The 17,938-nt window shown below is 37.3% G+C and overlaps 1 protein-coding gene across 3 annotated transcripts in view; it reads left to right on the forward strand.

Annotated features, from left to right (window-relative positions):
• The window catches only part of CCSER1 (coiled-coil serine rich protein 1), a 998,177-nt gene that overhangs the window by 221,900 nt on the left and 758,339 nt on the right, over positions 1–17,938 (forward strand). For all 3 annotated transcript variants that reach the window (XM_058193884.1, XM_058193885.1, XM_058193883.1), the window contains exon 4: positions 7,764–7,857. In XM_058193884.1, the coding sequence (XP_058049867.1) occupies positions 7,764–7,857 (94 nt within the window). The remainder of the gene's footprint in view (positions 1–7,763; positions 7,858–17,938) is intronic.

Below are 17,938 nucleotides of genomic sequence, written 5' to 3' on the forward strand. Positions count from 1 at the left end.
AGACTCTCCTGGGCTTGCTCCTCAATTTGTTGGTTAGTGGTAAACTTTGTGACATGAAACAAGAAAGCTACAGTAGCAACTTCATGAAATAAATGGCTGCGGGCAGTTCAGCTAACTCTCAATTTGTCACTGTTAATTTTTTTTTTAAAGTCACAAAAATGAGTTTGTGACATGCTTTGTCAGTCCTAATCTGGCCCGAGACAATAAAAAAACCCGGTCATTCGTGGTTGATCGTTTCAGCCAAAGAAGTATTTTCAGCAAGACATAGGTTCAAACTTAAAGGTGAAAAGCGGTGAGTCTCCTCTCCATTCACTCCCAAAATATTTCTGGAATGTTTTCCATTCAGTATAAAAGTTAAACGCTTTCTGCCAAAAGAAAAATAGCTTTTGTTTTTAGGCAAATTGGGGAAGAAGGTTCTTGTTGTGATGGGCCTGAAATTCTTATAGACAAACTATTTCTAAAACCTATTCACAGTTGATAGTGGATTTGATGGTAGCTATATAGAGAGATAATACAATTCACCAAGCAGATTCCTTCTTTAAAGGGAATTTAAATCCATGTAATTAATGTGGACCGGGGGTGAAATTCAGCAGGTTCTGGACAACCAGTAGCGGAAACTTTGAGTAGTTCGGAGAACCGGCAAATACGACCTCTGGCTGGCCCCAGAGTGGGGTGGGAATGGAGATTTTGCAGTATCCTTCTCCTGGAGTGGGAAGGGAAGGGAGATTTTGCAGTATCCTTTCCCTGGAGTGGAATGAGAATGGAGATTTTGCAGTATCCTTCCCCTGGAGTGGGGTGGGAATGGAGATTTTGCAGTATCCTTCCCCTGGAGTGGGGTAGGAATGGAGATTTTGCAGTATCCTTCCCCTGGAGTGGGAATGGAAATTTTGCAGTATCCTTCCCCTGGAGTAGGGTGGGAATGGAGATTTTGCAGTATCCTTCCCCTGCCATGCCCACACCACGCCCACCAAGCCACACCACAGAATCGGTAGTAAAAAAAATTGAATTTCACCATTGATGTGGATGTCTCTTAATTACAGATGTATGAATCATAGTTTGACTACAGTTAAAATTTTCTGTCCCATTGATACCAGAGAAAGAAATATCCACCAAGGCATTGCATGCTTCAAATATGATTTGGAAGAACTGCTTTGATCCTTACCCAACCACAACATTTGTGCTATTTATTAAAGTAATCCATTATTCTTCAGACTTCTGCTTCTAAAGCAGCCCTTTCTAAACTTATAACAAAACTTATAAAGAGGAACTGTTTAATAATAATAATAATAAAAAACAGGTTTTTTATGCTTGCCTTTCAAATCCTTTTCGAAACATTTACAAACCTCATATTCAATTTCATGAAATTAAGCCCCTTTGAACTCAGTGGATCTGAGGCTCCAATTCAGCAGCTATCAAGACCATCATAGCTGAGCTGCAGAAATCTTGAAGACCATTGAATAGCAAGCAAGGTAAACAGAAGATTCTCTTTGGTCCCACTGAGTGGTAGTTTGAATGTTTCATGCTTCAGATTGCACGCCTAACCCTTGTTCTTTATTAAATATGTGAATATATGATAAATATTTTTAAAAAGGGAGTATCAAGTTCGAAACGCACATATGTTGTTGCAGCTATTGTCCGCCAATCAACCTTGTCATGTAGTGAAAGACAATCTGTAGTATTTAAGAAATACACAGAATATCCTTTACCTTAAATGCACAATTGTTGAAATGACTGAAGTAAAATCAGTGATTATAGCAGTGGTGAAATCCAAATTTTTTTACTACCAGTTCTGTGAGCGTGGCTTGGTGGACATGGTGTGGCTTGGGCATGGTTTGGTAGGCGTGGCAGGGGAAGGATACTGCAAAGTCTCCATTCCCACCGCACTCCAGGGGAAAGATACTGCAAAGTCTCCATTCCCACTCCACTCCTGGGGGAAGGATATTGCAAAATCTCCATCCCCTCCCCACTCTTGGGGCCAGCTAGAGGTGGTATTTGCTGGTTCTCTGAACTACTCAAAATTTTCACTACCGGTTCTCCAGAACCTGTCAGAACCTGCTGGATTTCCCCCCTGGATTATAGGTCTTCCCCATATTTCGGTTTATCAAGTGATTTTTTTTTGTTTACATTTATATCCCGCCCTTTTCCGAAGACTCAGGGTGGCTTACAGTGTGTAAGGCAATAGTCTCATTCTATTTGTATATTTACAAAGTCAACTTATTGCCCCCCCCCAACAATCTGGGTCCTCATTTTACCTACCTTATAAAGGATGGAAGGCTGAGTCAACCTTGGACCTGGTGGGACTCGAGCCTGCAGTAATTGCAGGCTGCTGTGTTTTAATAACAGGCTATCTTACAGCCTGAGCCACCACGGCCCTAAATTTTATTTTTTTCTGAAAGCTGTGATAAGTTAAAAGGAAGTGTTTTATTATTCCTATGAATTACTTTGTTACAATTCTTGTAGTTAACATTGCTATAAATTGATTTTTTATTTTTAATGTTGCTGGTTGTTTTTCTGACCCTGGACAGTGGAAATATTTAATTAGTTGTAGTTATAAATACTTTTGGTCCTTTTAACTGAAAAATGTAACTCTCTAAAATGTTTCTGTCATTTATTGATTTTTTTTTCTGTTGTACCTTTGTATTTGAGCTTTTTGTTAGTATGTTCTATACGTAAATTACTGAAATGAAATGTACCAACAAGTACATTTAAAACAATCATCATCATCATTTTACCATGCTAAATTGATTGGCTACACTTTCCAGAACAAAAAAAGACAGCATATTTTAAAGCTAAAATTCAGAACTTTTGTTTGAGAAGAAAGAGTTTGGTTTCTTTTCTAAAGTTGGACAAAATTGAGATCACATGCAATTTCTGAAGGAATATACTTCTTGCTCCCTCCCCCCCGTCCATTTTATATTTTACTATTTATTATTTTACTTAAATTATTCTTATTCCGAAAAGTTATTGCCGTGGAAAAATGGCATATGTATTTTAAGCATACAGTATTTTAAATTGATCCCTCAGGGGTATTTTCTGGAAAAAAAAACCTTCAGTAAGTCATTAAGTTTATCATAAATTAAATTGTATTGATTGCATTTGCAAAGTAACAGTTGAAATCTGACAAAACAATGGCATAACAATACAGATTATTTATGTTGGAGGATGGCAACTTTAATTATGAGCGTAGCCAAAATTAACTGCTAAACAACGCGACAGACACAGTAGAAGCCTAAGAATTTGTTAATAAACATCTGGTATTAACGGGATGTGGATTCATTATGATGTTCACAATCAGAACACAGAATGTCACAAGCATTAGTCAAAATTTTGTAACCATGTTGCTATAATTGGACAGTAATTGGCATCATCTGCATAAGAGAATATTGGTACATATGAAGAGCCAATAAATATTTTCTATACGATCTGTAATAAACAAGAAAAGGCTGATATAAATGGCTGAGCAAAACTTAAAGAGATTACCTTTGAATGAGTTCTAGGAAAGTGTTAGAACCATGTTTCTCAACCTTGGCTACTTAAACGTGAGAAATTGGAGCTGGGGAATTCTGGGAGATGAAGTCTGTGCATCTTAAAATTTCCCAAGTTGAGAAAGCTTGTTCTAGAAGTTTTATATGTAGATACTACAAACACAGTTCTGCATTTGGATAAATCAGAATGTTGGGAAGGACCACAAATCAACAGATTGTCAAGAATGAAATATTGGCCTCCACATGTCTCATCATTTCAACTCATCATTAAAGGAAGGGATGAGATGTTGATTACAAAAGGAGGTTATTACAGAAAACAAAGCTTCTATAACTCCACTGAAGTTTGTGAGAAAGTGGAAACTTTCAAGGATGATTTAGCAGGTGAAGAAATCTCTCATGTTCAATTGCTACTCAGGATCAATGGCAGTGAATACTTCAAGCACATCTCAAATTTGTTCTTTTTTAAATTGAAGGGACACAATTTATGGATTACATTGTCATTTGACTAGCTGGTGGTGATCTGGCATTAAATATCTGATATAATGGTGGATTCACCTTTAAATAATCACAGAAGGATTCCATCCATTCCTTGTTGGAAGGACTTCCAAGGTTAGAGATGCCTTGCAGGTTGGGTGCTGAGGGAGAAGGTGGCATTGATCAAGAAAAAGGATGAAGGTCTCAAGGGTGTGTGAGAGGTGCCACTACCACCAGTTGAGCTAAAGTCACAATGAAAAGCCACCCGTGACCTTAATCTACACTTTCCTTGTTAAGTTTACTTTTAAAGTTTCAGTTATCCCAGGGCATTGGGGCAAATAGTTTGAATTCCACTGGCAATCCTCCTTCAACCAACATTGTTGTTTCTGCAACCTATTTAGATTGAGGGAAAAGGAACATAAAGTTCTAACAGTTTAGAGTTTGTTTCTCCCCTCACCAACCCCTGGAAAAAACGATTGTGGCTTTTAGAATTATAAAATAGAGTTATCAGCCAGGTTGCAGGTGCCTAAATCCACTGCGGAGGTATTTTACCTGCATTGTCGGGTGACATCACACACACTTTAGTATAAGAGAGGTGTCTCAATACAAATATAAGTGGTTGAGCAAAACAGCAAAGCCCATTTTAGCTTCATTTTACATGTACAGCAGGGATTAAAATCAGCGTGTTTAGCAAAAGAGGGAAGTTGTATTTTAGAATTTCTAAGCGGCTATTTCAAAATAAATGGAGAGTTTTATTAAGGCCTTTTGCTGAAACATTTTTCTGCAAGCAGTAATTAAACCTTTGAGGGAGAAGAAAAAGAGAAGGTGAACATGTCAGCATTCATCTGTCAGCATTTCTTTGGACTAGTGATGAGAAATGTCTCTTTCCTTTCCTTTCCTTTCCTCTTTCCTAACTAACAGAATATGGGGAGATTTAAATTAGAGCTTGACACATAATGTTAAAAACTATACAAACACGCACGCACACCCAGGCACACACATACTGTTAAAACTTTGCACATCCTGTTAAATCAAAGTTCTAATGAGAGCTACTATATCTGGATTTCCTAAATTCTACATCATGCAGTTAAAGAGTTTCTCTTTACTGCTTTTCTCTTTTACTGCTGTCTGGGGTTATCTAATTTTTTGCAGTCTGAACTAGTTGAATCTATAGATAGCCATAATAATATTAATTTTATAAAAGGTGGGTACAAGAGGTGTCCAAGTTAGAATAGTTGATGAATGACAGTGTTTTTGAGTTCAAATTTTTTTATATGAGGTTCTTTTTTCTTTTAATAACCTTGTAATCCCTTGGATTGGGGTTGAGTTGGAGTGACTGAATAGAGTTGAGCGTTCACTAGCCTGATGCCCTTCCTGCCGCCTACACGGTGTTAGCAGCAGATATTTTCTCTTTGTGCTCAGAGAGAGAAATATCTGTAGCTATCTAGGATTGAACTGACAGCTTCCTGATTGTGAGGTGAGAGCTTCACTTCTAGCGCAGCACGCCGCTAATTTTTACATATAAATAATTGCTTTATATTTGAAAATCATGTTAGTTTCTGCTAAAGTTACTTAGCTTAATATTTAGACTCACTGAGCTTTACAATTTAGGAGTTAGTTTACATTTAGAACAACATTTTCAGAGTTTTGAAGTAGCTTGTCCCACTAACCTTACTGATCTCAAAAATCACAGAAATACTGTTAAAATTAAGTAAATTCTGTGAGCCAGAAAAATGCTATTTATTTAGGCAATTATATCACAACTTAAAACAGCAAAAATCACGTTAACAGATTACACAGTTAATTTAGCATAATTAGTACATTTCTACATCAAGTCTTATGAGATATTGTTTAAGAGCATTATCAAAATAATATGCAAGAAACAAAGGAGTCCATTTCAGATACTTTGGTGGCTTCATATGAATTCTTTTATATTCTTTCCAGTCTAATATTTATTTAATGTTTCATATCTCATATTCAAGGGATGTTTATAATTCAAGATGGCCACGGTGTGGCTCAGGCTGTAAGAAGCCTGTTATTAAAACACAGCTGCCTGCAATTTCTGCAGGTTCTAGTCCCACCAGGTCCAAGGTTGACTCAGCCTTCCATCCTTTATAAGGTAGGTAAAATGAGGACCCAGATTTTTTGGGGGGCAATAAGTTGACTTTGTAAATATACAAATAGAATGAGACTATTGCCTTACACACTGTAAGCTGCCCTGAGTCTTCGGAGAAGGGCGGGATATAAATGTAAATAAATAAATAAAAAAAAGATAATCCCATTGTTTCATACAAATCATTACCGGTACATATTCTCGTATCAAATACCTTTATCAGTATATATATTCTGAGATCCTGGAGATTTTGTAGTGCAAAATAATACCCCATCATCTGGAACTTCTGTGTAAGGTCTTCTTTAAAAATGTGTGTGGTATTATTCAGAATACATTCTAAGAACAAACAAGGAGTCTGTGACACTATCATAATTTATTTTATGGTGCCTTCCTAGCTCAGAGTTTCACTGATAGGGTTACCCGATACCAGAGTCAGTAATAAAGCATGCAAGACACTTTCTGTCAAATAAATTGTAGTTGCTTTTCTCTGAATATTTTTCGTTTCATTGGCTTTGATTGAAATTATGCTTGAATATTTTTTATACTTGTTTCACAAATATTCTCACCCTGAATAAATTGTAAAGGTAGTGCTTCCTTTATCATAGCTATTAAAAATTCTAAACAGTCATAGACCAGAGACCAGAACTAATAAAAACACTCAGTAATAGACAATTAAAAATTCTAGTATAAAATAATAAATAGCAACTAAAATCTATGATAAAATTCAGTCTGTCAATTATACATGTTCTATACTAAAAATTACAATCAGTGGTGAAATCTAATTTTTTTTACTATCGGTTCTATGAGCATGGCTTGGTGGATGTGGCAGGGGAAGGATACTACAAAATCTCCATTCCCTCCCCACTCCTGGGGGAGGGATATTGCAAAATCTCCATTCCTTCTCCACTCTGGGGCCACCCAGAGGTGGTATTTGCCAATTCTCCGAACTACAAAAATTTCTGCTACCCATTCTCCGAACTGCTCAAAATATCCACTACCTGTTCTCCAGAACCTGTCAGAACCTGCTGGATTTCACCCCTGATTACAATCCATAAAATATGAGGCCTGTTGTCAGTTTAATACTAAAAGGGAAAAAACTAAGCAGTGCATAGGGTTTGCCACATTTGCTATATAACATAACTATGGTGGATTAGACACTTTTCCATCGAATCTTCAGTCCTCTATTTATCATACAGTAGTTGTACAATCCATAAGCCATTGAGATGTGTAGTAATTACTATTTTTCCAGAGAATACATTTTTGGATCAAAATTAAGATTAGATTCTACAACCCACGTGATCCTTTGTAAACATCAAAGCAGTGTAATTTGGGGGCCCCAAACATAAATTTATCGGTGATCTGACTGTCTATCACTGGGAGAACACTATAAATCCAGATGGATTTTTTTCCCCCTGTTCTAGTTGGGGTAGTTTTCACACCTGAGGAATCTGTTAAATATTCCATGGATCTTGACTTAATACATGTTGATGGGACGATGCTGAAAATATTCCCTTTGTTGTCAATTTCGATTTATATATTGTACATTCTTCATGTCTGTGCCTGATGTTGAAGCAATTCTTTGCTTAATTCGTATTACTTCCATCAAACCCATTATGTTGTTTCTGTGCTGCTACTCTTGATCTTTTATCCTCATCCTCCTTAACATATCCTATTTTCGGGGTGTATTACAGGATGTATTGAATAACTTGGGATCCTGTGACCTGGATGAAGATGACTTGATGCTTGATTTGGAATTCCTGGAAGATCCGCAGCATCGACAGTCTGGTAAGAAAATATAATGGCTTCAACACTTTGGTTGAATGAGCTTTTTACTCTGAGTACTTTTTCAGGAAACGAGTAGTAAATATAATTCTTAACAGGACAAAAAGAAGAATAGAGGATACATCTAATTTAAATTGCTTTCAAGTGTATCTAGTTCAGAATGGTTCAGATTGCTTTAGGCAGTTGGCAAAGACAGCATCATTTTCCCTAGATGCTTATTTCTTCCTTAACACCATTCATAATGCTATTTTTACTGAAAAAAACAATTCATGCATTTTTCCCTTTGTAAGATTAATACTAATATCTTTCTTTGCTTCTTTTTTATACAGTCGAATCTTAACTGTCCAAAAACTGGGAGGTTAATGATTCTTCAGATAGCTTAATACGTATTGCCTATGAAATAAACAAAGAAGGGGTACCCTGCTAAATCATTTTTTTTACTCAATTTATTATCAATTTAGTTTACAGCCTTGCGTAAGTAGAATTTTTGTAAGAGTGTCAGATCTTTGTTTAAGTGTTTTTTCTTTGGTTTCTGTGTCATTCTTCTTAAGTACCTGTGCAGTTTTCTGAAATACTTTTCAGAACTGCTTTGCCATTACCTCCTTCCTAGGTCTGAGAGAGAGTGACTGGCTCAGCTAGCTTTTGTGCCTAAAGAAGGGCCAGAACATGTCTACTCTTAGTCCAGTGTCTTTAACTGTTACACCAAGCTAGGTCTCATCACTCCTTCAGTACTTCATAAATAATAAAGAAACTGTTCTCAGGTGCTGAAAAAATGCAAAGTTCTGATTAACATCAACTGATGTCTACCATATTGCTGTAGCTTTTTCTTCTCTACAACAGGAGTGTTGTAGACACAATTTCTTTGAGGGCCGCATCAAGGTTGTGTTTGACCTTGGGGTGGGTTGACCAGGGTGAGCGTAGCTAGTTCAACATCACTCATATCGGGGGCACCTGTGGTGGTCCAAGCACTCTGCCAGATAAAACGGGCTCCCAAACTTCATTTTTGGCTGCAACAGCCTCCTGTAAGCCTTTGCCAGCGAAAATAGAGTTTGGCAGCCCTCCCAAGCTCTGTTTTTTGCTGGCAGAGGCACTGTGGGCCGGTCCTTCGCTGTTTCCAGAGTGGCTTCGTGGGCCAGATCTAAGCACACCATGGGCCAGATCCGACCCCTGGGCCTTGAGTTGGACATCCCTGCTCTACAATTTGAAGATGACCCAGTTTGGTCTAGTGGTTAAGGCACCACACTAGAAAGCAGGGGAGCGTGAGTTCTAGTCCTAGAAGCCAACAGGGTGACTTTGGGCAAGTCACTTCCTCTCAGCCCAACCCATCTCATAGGGTTGTTTGTTGTGGGGGGAAAAAATAAGAGAAGGAAAGTGTGTTAGATATGTTTGCCATCTTGACTTGTTTGTAAAAACAATAAAGGTGGGAAACAAACAAGGAAGGACCCAAGGCAAATGTTTTCTTTTCTTATATAGGGCTGCTGTGGGGAATTAACCGCAAAGTACTTGGAATGCGAAAAAAAAGCTTCCTGGTAGATGTGATAAATATTTATTTGGAGTCTCTTAGTGTTTCCAGAAATCTGTCAATACTGGATGCTTAAAAGTTAGCTTGATAAATCAAACATGATCTGCCTAAGGGGTGCCTGCTTAAATTAGGAGCTTAAATGTTTTGAAAACACCACAGTAATAACCATGATGACAGCTTTGTAAGGTAGGTTACTGTTTTTATACAGTAAAAAGTCTATCAAGCACTTACACAAAGAAGCATTATTAAATTAACCTTTCTTGTTCTGAGATTTTTCTTCTACTCTGTTATTCAGATCTCTCTCTCTAACATTTCAACATTAAATTTGTCACTTAAAACATTCCATGTATAAATAAAGAGCTTATATTTCAGTTATCAGAGTAAAGGATTATCGGAACAATTGGCTGGCATAACAGTAGGTATCAGTTTTATACGATAGGAATTTATTAAGTATATTCTCAAGAAAAAAGTGTTGCTCTTTCCAGTTCTGTTATTCTATTCTATTCTATTCTATTCTATTCTATTCTATTCTATTCTATTCTATTCTATTCTATTCTATTCTATTCTATTCTATTCTATTTCCAAAACAGAGTAACATAGGCTACAAATAGCTGTAGTTTCCTAAAGTCCTTCCTAATGAGAAAGAAGGACTCACTGGAGAAATGCCAAATGCTGGGAAAGATTGAGGGCAAAAGAAGAAGGGGACAGCAGAGAATGAGGTGGCTGGATGGAGTCACTGAAGCAGTAGGCGGGAGCTTAAATGGACTCCGGGGGATGGTAGAGGACAGGAAGGCCTGGATGAACATTGTCCATGGGGTTGCGATGGGTCGGACACCACTTTGCAACTAACGACAACAACAAAGCTGTAGTTTGCATATAATACTACTAGTTCTAGGTACCAGTTGGACTATATCTCCCTATTTAAATTAGAAAGAGGATCCACCCACGTGTCATGTGACTCACCTTGGTGTGGCAATAGCGCATAGTCTTATATGATACAACCAGTCTTCTAAATGTTGTTGTTGCTTTTAACCATGTAGTCATGTCCATGTAGCATCTACTTTCATGGGACATCTCTAGGAGCTTATCTCTATCAATGATATCAGGGGAAAAAACCAGTCAATCCTGTTTGTGTGATAAGAGATGACCTAGTTGATTTCAATGATATAATCTGTTTGGAGTTAAATCTAATCCCTGGGTTAATTAACTCAGTTTTGGAGTGCATGTGATGTTTTGAGATATAAAATTAGGATTTCAAAATCAAATCAAATTAAAGAATCTGAAAGAATACAGTGAATTTTGTTAATATAAATGGCAATAGTTTGTAAATATTATTAAGTGAAAATAGAAATACATATTATTTCAACAGTAAGAAAGATAAAGCAGTAATGGTTAAACTGATTGTTCTATTCAAAGAGGAGAATATATTTATGTTTTTTATTTGGATATCACTTCTAGATTTTGTGTTTGTGATGAAAAAAAAAAGGGGAAAGTTGACTTTGGTTTTACCGATTAGACAGATGTTGTTATAGAAATAGCTAGTTATGTACTAATGTGTAAAAGTAAAAAGTTGAGGTTGTAATGTTGTCTTCTTGTACTGTGCTAAAAAGAATTGGAAGTCAACATCTTTTTCTCCCTTCTCTTGTACCTCATATGTTCTTTCCCCCTTTCTTTTTCCTTCCCTTAATTTCCTATTTTTATTTCTCTTTGTATTTTATACATTGATAAAACAATAAAAGTTATATTTATCAGGATTTCAAAATCAATTATGAATACAACTATGTAAATTTATATAACTATTTTTTTAATATAAAACTATACTTAATGGATAGGGACACGGTGGCTCAGGGGCTAGGACATTGAGCTTGTCGATCGAAAGGTCAGCAGTTCAGCGGTTTGAATCTCTAGTGCTGCTGTGTAACGGGGTGAGCTCCCATTACTTGTCCCAGTTTCTGCCAACCTAGCAGTTTCGAAAGCATGTAAAAATGCAAGTAGAAAAAATAGGGACCACCTTTGGTGGGAAGGTAACAGCGTTCCGTGCGCCTTTGGCGTTGAGTCATGCCAGCCACGTGACCACGGAGACGTCTTCGGACAGCGCTGGCTGTTCGGCTTTGAAACGGAGATGAGCACTGCCCCCTAGAGTCGGCAACGACTAGCACATATGTGCGAGGGGAACCTTTACCTTTACCTTATACATAATGCTAAAAATGACTAAATAGGAATGGATAAAACAGTATATAAAATCAATAAATTACTGAAATCTACTGGTATTTCAAACTGAATGTTAATGATATGTCTATAATACTACTATAATACCCTTTACCTGAAGAAAGGGATGATGGAGAATCTAAAAAGTGTTGAGCACTTCCCTGATAATCTGGATGGCTCTAATACTTAAGTGTGTAAATTGTGTAAATTTATTTTATTCTATGTATTCTATGTAAAATAAATATATAAAATTAGCACATGGCCAATTGTCAATTGCCATTTTTGGTTAAAGTTTACACATCAGATAACAAAATTTTGTTACTTTTAAAAATAATTGTTTCACTTGTCTAAACAGTATAAACAGAAGTTGTATACAGAAATAGCATAAACAGAAGTTGTCAGGATGCCCTAGAAATTTAATTAAGAGACTGGTAGTGACTGATGATGGATATCCCAGTACAACAGACAGTGGGCCATGTTTTCTATCACTCCCTTGTCACAAAAGATAATATTGTACATTAAGAGAAATTGTATTTCTTTTCCAAATCAGCTGGATAATATAAACAATATCAAAGTTAAAAGTGTCCTGAAGTAGGGTTTGGAATTTGATATAAATTTGAAGCTATTTGAGAGCTGAAATATGATTATTTATAAAATGTATTCCATGAGAAGATAATACTTTCTATTTGACCTTCGGTCAATACTCTCTGCCTGAATGCTAATTTAGCTTGATTTGGTCCTAATTACAAAATTGTATCGCTAAAAAAGTCCCAATAACTTAATTTTCTTTGGAATTCTTTGTTTCCAAGAGGATTTGATATTATCTGCCAATAGTAAGTGGACCAATCCAACAGAGTTGTGGAATATTTATGCAAAGGCATAAAAGATATTTATGCAAAGGCAGGATTTGAATAACTGCTTTCTGCCAAAGTACTGCATTTAAGACTCAACAGGTAACCTAGAAGATGCTTAAAAATTTCTCCAGGTAGCATGGTTATATGATCCTAAAAGGGCCCCATATAGCATTTAGATTTAGCCTGAGAAAGACTTTTAATTACGGCAGATACAAACTGCTCTCCATGGGGAAAATAAAAATAATAAGCTGGGATGTCTGATTCTGATTTCTGTGCATTTTGGGAACATTTTGGGCTTCAGAAGCTTGAAAAACTATCTCTAAATGTTTAAAGGTCCCAACCAATTGTTTTCTGCCAATTCTCCAAAGCAACTGAGGGTAGGACAAGAAACAATGGGTAGAAGCCTGTTACAGAGAAATCCAAGCTGGAACTAAGGAGAAATTTACTGACAGTGAGAACAATTAATCAGTGGAAGAGCTTGACTCCTGGAGTTGTGGGACCTCCATCATTTCAAGGTTTCAAGAAAAGATTGGACATGCATTTGTTCAGGTGATATAAGATCTCCTGCTTGAACAAGGGATTGGACTGCATGACTTCCAAAATCCCTTCCAGCCCCATGAGTCTATTTAACAGATTTATTGTTTTGTGTGTTTGGACAATGTAGGGATTGTGGTCTTGGCAAAGTTCATTGTTAATGTCTTTTCACTGCAGTGATTTTAAGACTGATAGATCAAGGACAATATACAATGCTATCTGTACAGTTTAATTCAAGGTATTATGATACAACCAAGGTTGATCTGTAGAAGATTGCAACTCCAATCTGGGTCGGTCACCGGAACCAGAGGTTTCATCTTCCAAGCTTTTGGATTTGTGCTGGACCCCATCCATTTTCAGGGAACGTCTCTCTAAGGACAGACCCACATTGGGTCCTGCAACATTATCCTTGGACATGTACAATATTTCCCTGAAAATAAGACTGGGTCTTATATTAATTTTTGCTCCAAAAGACACATTAGGCTTATTTACTGGTTAGGTCTTATTTTGGGGAAAATACTGTACTAAATGCATCCATCTGGCTGACAATCTTAACTGGGGCTTATTTTGGGGGTAAGGCTTATATTACGAGCATCCTGATAAATAAATAAAGGACTTATTTTCCGGCTGGGTCCTATTTTCAGGAAAACAGGGTATATTTACCTTCATTTGTGAAGATTGCAACTGATTGAAGTCAGCATGGTCCATGTTCTGTATTTATTTTTTCTCTATTCATTTGTCTGCAGAACTTTTATACTGTATAAGCTTTTTAATCGCTCTGTGCCATTTAGAAAATAATAAAAATATTAAATGGATCTCCTTTTTTTGGTCCTTCTAAAGTTTAATGTTGTGGCATTGTGGCTATTTCAATAACACTGTATAATGAGTTGTTGGTGTAAAATGCCGATGAAATAATTAAGGTCTCTAGGTTAGCGTTCTAACAGGTGTTCACTGAGGAGGTTTTGTTCTTTCCTACTAATCAGGAGTTTCTGAAATGCTAGGTAACATTTTAAAGCTTCTGAATCCTGACCCAACAAACTGTACTGATCAGTAGTAGACTCCTGAGGTTAATCAAGTGTTTTTTTCTGTTTGGAAATACCTTAAAGAGTTCCCCAAATAAGCTTTTTAAAAAAATATAGAGTAGAATAGAATAGAATAGAATAGAATAGAATTCTTTATTGGCCAAGTGTGATTGGACACACAAGGAATTTGTTTTGGTGTACATGCTCTCAGTGTACATAAAAGAAAAGATACCTCCATCAAGAATTCTAAGGTACAACACTTAATGATAGTCGTAGGGTACGCAATAAGCAATCAGGAAACAATATCAATATAAATCATAAGGATACAAGCAAAAAAGTTACAGTCATACTGTCATAAGTGGAAGGAGATTGGTGATGGGAACGATGAGAAGATTAATAGTAGTGCAGACTTAGTGAATAGTTTGACAGTGTTGAAGGAATTATTTGTTTAGCAGGGTGATGGCGTTTGGGAAAAAACTGTTCTTGTGTCTAGTTGTTCTGGTGTGCAGAGTCATTTTGAGGGTAAGAGTTGAAACAGTTTATGTCCAGGATGTGTGGGGTCTATAAATATTTTCACAGCCCTCTTTTTGATTCGTGCAATATACAGGACCTCAATGGAAGGCAGGCTGTTTTTTCTGCAGTTCTAATCATCCTTTGAAGTCTGTGTCTGTCCTGTTGGGTTGTAGAACCAAACCAGACAGTTATAGAGGTGCAGATGACAGACTCAATAATTCCTCTGTAGAACTGGATCAGCAGCTCCTTGGGCAGTTTGAGCTTTCTGAGTTAGTGTAGAAAGAATATTCTTTGTTGTGCTTTGCAATGACACATTGCAATTGATTAAATAGTAATCCTTTCATTATGGGTAGATTGCATGAGTAGGTGTTATGTTGAGGGTGGAGATATTTCACCAAATATTCTCTAGCCAAGGCAGAATTCTCCAAAGAATGTTAGTTAATTATCTTTATAGCTCATACTAGGGGGCGAAAGGAAGCTAAAGACAGGGTTGCAAATGAGATGAGATGGGTGGCATATAAATCTAATAATAAATAAATAATATATTTTTAAAAAAATGTGCCGGCTCCTTTAGCAGTGTTTGAATAATATTAAAAGTGGATGAAAATTCTTCAACTTATTCATAGAATATTCTCAAGGGATGCTGATTAAAAGTAAAAGTAAGGAACTGTTTAGAACATTGTCAACTTTGCAACAGAAGATGATTATGCAAATTTCAGAAATGAAAATGTTAAAAAAAATCTTCATTGAATCCTTATTCATTATCGCCAGCACCAATTTATGTCTATGAAAAGTAGGTAATTCTGAAGCCTATTGCAATGAGACAGATCATGTTTAATTAAAAATAGGATGACACTGAATTTAAGATCGCCTTCCCAGACAAAGAAATAGAGAAACTGACACACATACACACAAATACTGAAGGAAGAATAGAAAGAAGAAAGAGACACCCCTGCCTCTTTAATTATATTCTCAGTAATTTAGCAATATCAGCACATTTTAAAGGAAAAAGTATTTGGGAAAGAAAAATCATTTTCCTCTTGGAAAAATACAGTAGACTTGTGCTTATTTCTCACACCAATACACTACTATCTTACCCTGTTTGAATGCTTCAGCCTATGTTTCAACCCTGTTTTGGAAAGACTGCATGGATATACAGTGAAGCCAGTGGTGGGATTCAAATAATTTAACAATTGTTTCTCTGCCCTAATGACTGTCTAGGTGCGTGTGGCCATGGTTTTTTTGTTTTTTTTTTGCATTTATATCCCGCCCTTCTCCGAAGACTCAGGGCGGCTTACACTATGTCAAGCAATAGTCTTCATCCATTTATATATTCTATACAAAGTCAACTTTTATTGCCCCCAACAATCTGGGTCCTCATTTTACCTACCTTATAAAGGATGGAAGGCTGAGTCAACCTTGGGCCTGGTGGGACTTGAACCTGCAGTAATTGCAAGCAGCTGCTGTTAATAACAGACTGTCTTAGCAGTCTGAGCCACACAGAGGCCCTGTGGGTGTGGCCAGGTGGGTGTGGCCAGGGGGTGTGACAGGCAGCACTCGGCCTCCTGCACCCCCATCAGAGCAAAAATGGGCCGTGGAGGATGCGCTGCCCCCCATGGCCCATTTTGGGTTTAGTAGGCCTCCCTGAAGCCTCCTGGGAGTGAAAATGGGCCATGCAGCCCCCCCAGTGCCCCATTTTGGGTCTACGAGGCCTCCTGCACTTACCTGGGAGCCAAAATGGGGTGCGTGGGGGCTCCTGGATGGGGTGGGATGAGACGGAGCCAGCCAGCAATTTAACTACCGATCCTCCTGAACTAGTCGAAACCGGCTGAATCCCATCACTGAGTGAAGCCCCATAGTTATCAGGTTTCCCATAAATATACTATTGGTAGTTCTCGACTTACAGCAGTTCATTTAATGACTGTTCAAAGTTACAATGACACTGAAAAAAGTGACTTATGACCATTTTTCACACTTATGACCATTGCAGCATCCCAGTGGCCATGTGATTTACATTCGGATGTTTGACAAGCGGTTCATATCTATGACGGTTACAGTGTCTCAAGGTCGTGTGAATATCTTTTACAACCTTCTGATGAGCAAAGGCAATGGGGGAAGCCCGATTCACTTAACAACCGTGTTAGTAATTCAACAACTGCATTGATTCTCTTAACAAATGTGGCGAGAAAAGTTGTAAAACAGGACAAAACTCACTTAACACATTTCCCACTTAGCCACATAAATTCTGGGCTCCATTGTGCTCATAAGTCGAGGACTACCTGTATAGCTGAAAATTGACTTTGACTCTCTAATTATGAACTGACTTACTTGACAAAAGGCTCAGATGGGGCTAGATTAGTTTCTTCACTGTAAACAGGGACAAGTCCTGTACACACACAGAAAATCAGTCTCCATCAGTCTGTATTGCAGATTTAAATTCTAGACATTCTTCTTTTCCTGCATTTTCAAGTCAGTTTTCCTGGCTTTTTGTTTTTGTGGCCTTGAGACTTCCTTGATCTGTGTTGACATAATAATTCTTTCTAACCTGGGAATTGCCGTTCTTTCTCTTACCAGCTTTATTTCTTACATTGAGGGACGAGGGTTGCATGGATTCTTTTACACTTTCAACATGCTGCTAGGTTGATATTCACAGTTCAGAAATCTGAGCTCTTGAAGATGACATTTACATCAAGATGATAAATCGAAAAGAAAAAAAAACCAACAACAATAACCTGTGGACACAGTTACCTGTAGATTTCATCCTAGGCCATAAATAATACAGCACATGGTGGCACTGAGCTGATCTTTCTTGCAAAAGAGAAACAAGGTTGGATCTGGTTAATCCTTGGCTGGAGGCTCCCAGGAGATTCTATGGCTCGAACACTAGACTGAGATATTGAAGAAACATCTCACTGAACAGCAGTAGAAAGATGATTTTGAATTGTTACCAAGAAAATTATGTTGGATGTGGCAATGAAGTCCATCAGAACATAAATATTACTTAAGGGGAGGCTTCATATTTTTATGACATAAGAATTGAAAAAAAGAAAATGACATAGGTGAGGAGGCTCCACCCAATCCCTTCTCCCTTAGAAGCAAGGTATGAAATAAAATTACCTGATGGATAATTTTAAGGTTGCTTAAAATGAGGCAGGAAATTTGATTAGGACTCCTGCTGCTTTTGTCACAACTAGTTGTACCTTTCTTGAGATTAATTCCTTTTGAGATCAGTAGACACTTTAAAGCAACATTATCAAGAATTTGGATGTTAATCAATTTAACAATTGGCAGCCCAATTGCTAGAAAATTTACTTTTGAAAGGAAAAGTTTTATTGGACATCCTAGGAGAATTCTCATAAATCAAAATAGCCCCTAAGCCACTGTCTGCTGGTACATAGCCAAATGAAAGTGTTGGCGTAATGACCCAAGGA

The sequence above is a fragment of the Ahaetulla prasina genome, chromosome 8, assembly GCF_028640845.1.
Source record: "Ahaetulla prasina isolate Xishuangbanna chromosome 8, ASM2864084v1, whole genome shotgun sequence".
Lineage (NCBI taxonomy): Eukaryota > Metazoa > Chordata > Lepidosauria > Squamata > Colubridae > Ahaetulla > Ahaetulla prasina.